This window comes from Drosophila willistoni (genome assembly GCF_018902025.1).
Source record: "Drosophila willistoni isolate 14030-0811.24 chromosome 2R unlocalized genomic scaffold, UCI_dwil_1.1 Seg167, whole genome shotgun sequence".
NCBI classification, from domain to species: domain Eukaryota; kingdom Metazoa; phylum Arthropoda; class Insecta; order Diptera; family Drosophilidae; genus Drosophila; species Drosophila willistoni.
Window position 1 is genome coordinate 17,824,426 of NW_025814050.1, and position 6,777 is coordinate 17,831,202.

The following is a 6,777-nucleotide window of genomic DNA, read 5'->3' on the forward strand; positions in this document are numbered from 1 at the left end:
ATCATAGCACAATTATGTAAAAATCTCATCCTGCCATTACCATTTTATTTAGCCATATACGTTTAGATGAGGTCGCCCCTTTAGGACCATCGCTACCATCATAAGTATTTCTGGTTTTTTCTACAATAATTTTTACTAAAACTTTATTTAATTGCTGAAAATTTCCTAATATAATAATAATAATAAAAGATTAGTTGAAATAAATATAAGATACATATGTATAATCATTTGGAAAAGTTTCCTAGCTCTTGTTTTTCCAACCAATTTGAACAATACGTGACAAATTCAGTGCATAATGAATATATATTTTGTAAAAGAGTTGAAAATAACGGAAAGACTTGAAAATCCTTTAACAAAATAAATAAAATAAAGAAGAGAAAGTCGGCCAAGTTTTGGTTTATGTGTTTTTTTTCTTTTTAAGTAGAAATATCAACGGAAATATGGCAAACTGAATCCTCACCCACACACACTAAAATAGAAGGCTCAAAGTGTGCACATCCTGCTTAGCCGGGTTTCTTGTAATGTGTCCTTGTTGTTGTCGGCACACAAACACACAAACACACACACACGTTACACACACCCACATATGTACATAAGTTTTAACAAAAAAGGGACAATTTGTTTAAAGGTAACAAAAAGTTTTTTTCTTCACGAGGGACAGAGAAAGAGAGAGAGAGAGAGACAAAGGACGCCGGGAGAAGTGATGAATGGTTGGGGGCGGAAGCGGGGCATGAAAGCAGTTGGCAAATGCTTTGCATAAACTTGAGCGGCAAAAGTTGAAAATATTTTTGAAAATAGCAACAACAATAACAAGAAAAGCAGCAAACTTCAAAAGGAAATGTGGCACAGGAAAAAAGCTAAAAGAGATATCGTTTGGAATGGTGAGGGCGCGGGGCGGACAAATGTGGGGTATGCGGATTCGGGTAGGTGGCATAAAAGATGAAAAGTAAAACAAAATATTAAGAAAGTTATTTCAACAAAATGAAAGTTGGCTCTGTGTTTCCTTTCTTTCTTTATGTTTGATAAAAACTCACACACACACACATACACACACTCATATGATATTCTGCTCTTTCTGGCTCTCCCTCTCTCCCCTGTGGTTGTGACAAGGATAGCAAATGGTGGCGCATACGCCATAAGTTTGACTTTCGACTTGGTCAGGTATTTCCATTCTCCCTTTTATGTATTGCATTTCATAAACAGATTATTAAGAAATTTATTTAATATGCAATCAAAGTTTTCATTTACCAACTTGAATTTCAATAAACAAATACATTCGTCCATTGCATAAGGGCCAAAAAGCTTTATTTGCCATTTCTTAAGTACGAATAAGCATAAAAGAAAATATATGTACATCTTCATGGAGGTATGTATATGTATATACCTACATCAAAATGAATTTACTTTTTCCAATATGGGTCTTAAAAACTATTTCTTAATCGTGGGATACAGCTACTTATACGTTTTACTTGTAAGAATTTTTGGATGCAGTTCCATTATATTGTGTATAGTCGAGAAATGTTATCTAAAAATATTTTGAATATTGTAGTACGAATATAAACTTAAGTAAATGGTTAAAATAACATTAATTCACCTCTAAATTACATTTAAACGAATGTTTCCAAACAGCTTTGAATAGAGTATCTCAAGATACCTCTACAACAAATATGAAATGTGGAATTTTCATTTAATTCCATTTTGTATGGGTAATGAAAATTTGTAATTTCAATTTTATTATCATAATTTTTTGCTTACTTTAATTTTTATTTTGAAAAATATGAGCAACCGTTTTTCATTTGCATCTCCCTGAATCTTGTCCTCATTTTAATGTTTTCTTCTTTAAAAGTAAATAAAAATCAAACTGAAAATGTAGTATTTTTTTTTTTTTGTTTGTTTGCCAAACATTTGCATAATTTAAGGCGTAATTTTGGTTGTCGCTTTGCTTCGTCGTCGTCCTCTCCCCAACCCATGACTCTTGTTCATTTTTTTTGGCGCGTTGCTTTAAATTGATATTACAAGAACAATTTGTGTTTATATAGGGACTAAGGATGCGAAAGGGAAGGGGGATAAGCATGGGGGCTTGGGGTTATGTTGGGATGCGTGCAAAGTACATGGAAAAACTGTGCCATGGAAACTTTTGTTTTTTTGGTCTTTCTGTTGTTTTGTTGTTCCTTTCGTTTTTTTTTTGTTTGTTGTTTTTTGTGCGCTTTCGTTTCGTTTGTTCAGTCGTTGGGGCGTGTTCATTTATTTCCTGTTGCGCCTTAAGTTATGCAAAGCGTATGGCAAAGTGAACAAGCGAATTGAGAGCAAGTGAATGAATAGATGGGACAAGAGAGTGGTGGGGTTTTGGCAGGATTTTGTAAATGAGAACAAGAGCGGGCATAGAGTAAGTGGTCTAAGCATGGAAATGAGCAAAATGATAAGGATAGATAAAGCATACGGGCTACTAAATGGAATTGTTGGTAAAGTGAATCCCCCAAGTAGTGAGCAGAACAGAAGTTGATTTATATAGTATCAAATCAATGAGTGAAATTAAATACACATATCTCAATGACCCTAGAAGTTTTTCTAGTTTAATTGTACATCTTTATTTGACCATGATTAAACCCTTAATCGAAGTGAATTATTATCTAAATTTTGGATGTTTTATCCGCAAAAAACTATTTTTTTTTAATTTCTTTTACACAACTTGCAATGTGGTGACACTTTTTTTTTAGCGTTATTAAAGTGTGCCCAAATTCACGAAAATCTTGCATGTCAAAAATATTGGCGAATAATAGTGGCAGCTATCGAAAACAACTCGATGCAGCCCTCAAGTAAGTTATTGAATCATTTCCTTGTTTTGACTTATTGAAAAGTAACCTTTCGGAAATCTCTTTTTGCAAATCATTTTCTATATTGTGTTGGCATTGAAATTGTGTTAAGGTAAACTTTGTAATTGAATTTTAACATCATTACTAACATTTTCGTCTAAGATGATGATGAATCACCCATTTGGACCAAATGGACCTTATTTTCAGCGTCCATGTCAGCGTGACCGCTTTCCCAGCCTAATCGATGAAATTGGTCCGCTGGCCGATCCGTTGGTCAATCGCTTTGGCATACCCGAATTTCAGGAAATGGGTGCCCGCCTAAAGCGAGGAAAAAAATTAAAAAGTAAAGTTGAGAGAGATGCTGCCTCAGCTGCCATCTGGGCCAATGCAGAGCCAGCTGCAGCTTATGCCCATGATTATCACTTGGTTATTCGCCGTGCTATGGATCCCTATTTGCCGCGTTATGAACCATTGGACTATAATGATCCGACACAATTATCCGCGGCTCGTCGGCTGGCGAAACCAGCTTTAACACCCAGGCAAGAGGGTGAACCCAACTATACAGGTAGTTGCTATCACTGCAAAACCAGCGGCAGTAACGATGACGATAGTGATAGGAAAGGACGCGAACTGGCACAAGACATACTTTTAAATCCTGATCTGTTGTAAGTCAAAGTCTTCAGTCCAGTACTCTTTAATAACAATTTAATTTCTTAATTATAGCAATTCTCACTTGTTGCATCATATTGCACAAATTCAACTTAATGATGGTTAAATCGACGAATAAAATAATTCAACATCTGCTTTTAATTATTCAACATATTCCCAGCCCCATAAATCAATGCCGACATTCATTTCCAATTTTTCTTGTATCAGTTTTGAATATTGTAAAATAAACTCGGAGCACTTAAACACATGTCAACAACACTTGAAACTGTAAAGATAAAGAAGCAAAGTATCGACTTAAAAGGTGCTTATGGGGTTACAAGTCTCTTGTAAGATAATATTAAAAGTGTAAATATATTGCGTTACGGAAATTTGATTTAATGTAAGAGTTATCCCTAATTATGTCTAATAATTTCTCTGATTAGAAATAATCATAAATTCCATATCCTTTGATACTCCAGAAGTGCCCCAGACTTGAATTGATAATGCTTAAAATTTGATCTCTTAAAAATTTTTGGTTTTTCTATGCCACTGCGGTCTGAATTTATGGCATGTATGGAATGAGGAAGAACATTTTTGAAGGAACTTTTGTAGTAATTTGAAATTAATTGAAGATATTTTTTTCCTTTAACTCAACTAGGAAATTAAAAGCCATTAAAATGAAAGCCATAATAATAATTCAAATTAAAAACCAGACAAGAAAAATGTGAAAATGAAGGAAACAAACAAAAAAAAAAAAGAAATGCTCAACTTGACAGGCCATTTGCGATTTTGTTGATTAGCATACGGCGAAAATCATAATGAAAGTAATTATTTTGATTACATTTCTAACGAATGGACGGACGGATGGATGGATAGAGAAATGGATGGTTGGTTGTTTGGTTGGGTAGAAGAAGCAAATGAGGAAAACGACAGACACATGCATAAATGATAGAGAATGAAGCAGAAGAGAGGGCGTGTCCCCCCCACTCCAGACCCACACATCAACATTAAAAATGTATTTTAATGTGTCGCCGGTTTTTGCCCATTTTGCTTACCTTTCGCCCCCACGTATTGGCCTCTCTTTCTCACAACCCTCCAACCTTTTGCTCGGAAATTCACCAAAGCTCGTTGTTGTTGTCATTTTTTAATGTCTTTCATTTGAGCTTGATGGTGGGCGTAAGCCACACCCCCCCATACGCCATACCACAAACAAACAAATAAACCATTAGAACAAAAATTTCATTGCGTTTGTAAATCATAAAATGCTGTCAAATTTCTCTAGATTTCTCTCTCACACACTCTCGCTCATTCTCCCTTTCTCTGTATGTAAAATACTTTCACGTAACTTTTGCCTTTGACTTTCCTCTGCCTAATTACTTGTGATTTAATTTGAATTTGTAATTAGCCAGCAAAATGTCATTTTTGTGACAGTTTTGACAGGTTCCATTGGAAGAGGCGTCTCTGGTTCTCGGTCTCTGTCTGTTGTGGCGCCACCAGATTGCTGCCACTTACGCTTCTCACACGTTTTGTTTGGCTTTAACGCCTTCGAAAATTTTTAATTAGATGCGCATATGACAAAATCAAAGGATTAGCTAAACCAAGCCCAACAAAACCTGCCAACTGAATGAAAGAGAAACTGGGGATGAAGTGTACAAATTTTCCAATATTAACCATAACTTTTTCAGTCAAAGGAATAGCAATAAAATGTAGGTAGCCCTGACCTGTCATTCAAGTCAAATTGACAAACAGTGCTGCCAACTGCAGTCAAAACGCAATCAAAATAAATTTGACTTCAGCAGCAGTAAAGTCAGTGAAAATCATACGCCCCCAAGGGGTAACAAAAGGCACAGTACCAGCTGCCCATCATCTTAAGCCATCCACAAAAAAAAAAGAGATGTGGGGAAGAGATATACCTATACACACACCCAAAAACTGGCAAGCATCCTCTGATGCAGTCAAGTCTAACAAATGGCTGCGAGAGCTTCACTCGACTCCACTCGCTATACTCATGGCTATCTAAAGCTGTTGATAAAGCGCACATTAAAATATATACGTATCTAAGTATCTCAAAAGATAGTACAGGTGAGGAGCGGAGCTGGAGCTGGAGCTGCCGTTGCCTTTGCCGGTGTCCTTCAGCCAGATGAAGCAGATTCAATGGCAATGGCGGTGATGGGGAAGGGACGAAAGCATTCAAATGAAAACCGTGAGAATCAAAGCAGCAGCCAAGTGGAGCGTAAAGCTTTCAGTGCGTACAAGGTACAAGTTGGCGAAGAGGGCAGGGGCGCGGGGGATGGTAGTCGTAGAACAGAGTGAATAAAAAGTCTGTCCAAAGCAGCGATTGTCCAGACCCTGTCTTTCTCTTTTTGGCCTTCTTTTACTTTAGCTTCTTCTCCATCGAGTTGTTAAGTTTCGTTTTTTGCCTTTACGTTTCATTTATTACGCAGAGGTTTTCCGTCTTCGTTTCTCCCTCACTCTTGCTGCCGTTGTCTTCTGTATCATTTTTTCTTTTTAACGTAAATTAAGAATTTCCCTACAGCTTTTTACAGGCCGCCAGCCAGCCAGCCCCACCCACTCATCATTCAGTCTCCTTAACTGACTGTTGGCGTTATAAAAGCCCAACGCTTCATTGCACAAACATAGTGAGAGGATGTCGTCAATTCTAAAGGCCTGGATGGGTTTCTTGGATCTGGGACTGGGATTGGGAACAGTATCAGGAACCGTTCACCACTTAACAGAACACACAACTTGGCTTGCGGTCGACGACGGTGACGGTGACGATGACGATGACGATGAAGCTGACGATGAACACTCAAAAATATATGCTCCGGCTCAAAGAGGGTCTCGACACGGTTTTGCGTCATATCATTTCTGCATACGTGAGCATAAAATATATGCCAATGGGACAGCTGGAGGGGAGGGGAGGCATCTCTGGTAACGGAGCTGGTTCTTGAGTCTGTGGCAAGCCAACGACTCAAAATGAAATTAATTAAAACAATCTAAACAATAAACGAAAGACATGCGTGAGGCTAGGTGAAAGAAAACTTGACATAGAATAAACTTTCACAAGACAAACACACACAGTATTAACTGGCTCTGATGGTCTAGAGAGGGAATAAAAAAGGAAACAAAGATTAAGAGTTTTTCATAAAAACCAAGTGTATCCAATTGGTTTAACAAAGTTTAGGTTTAATAGTGGAAAATTCACAGGGATTACAACAAAAATTTTAAAGTTAGGTGATCAATCCTTTTAGTAATAAATATAGCCAAGTTTTGTAGCAGATATTTTGAAATTAAATCATATTATCCATGAAGGCGT

The 6,777-nt window shown here is 36.9% G+C and overlaps 1 protein-coding gene across 2 annotated transcripts; it reads left to right on the plus strand.

Moving 5' to 3' along the window:
• The first annotated feature begins 2,821 nt into the window (after positions 1–2,821).
• LOC111518624 lies at positions 2,822–3,729 on the plus strand. Of its 2 annotated transcripts, none has more exons than XM_023175977.2 (3): positions 2,822–2,925; positions 2,976–3,478; positions 3,537–3,729. In XM_023175977.2, the coding sequence occupies exons 2-3, from the start codon at positions 2,976–2,978 to the stop codon at positions 3,586–3,588; spliced, it is 555 nt and encodes a 184-aa protein (XP_023031745.1). In that variant the 5' UTR covers positions 2,822–2,925; the 3' UTR covers positions 3,589–3,729. The 2 variants fall into 2 exon arrangements, with proteins under 2 accessions (XP_023031745.1, XP_046866677.1); XM_047010721.1 differs by having other exon boundaries at positions 2,823–2,925; positions 2,976–3,475.
• Positions 3,730–6,777: the final 3,048 nt, after the last annotated feature.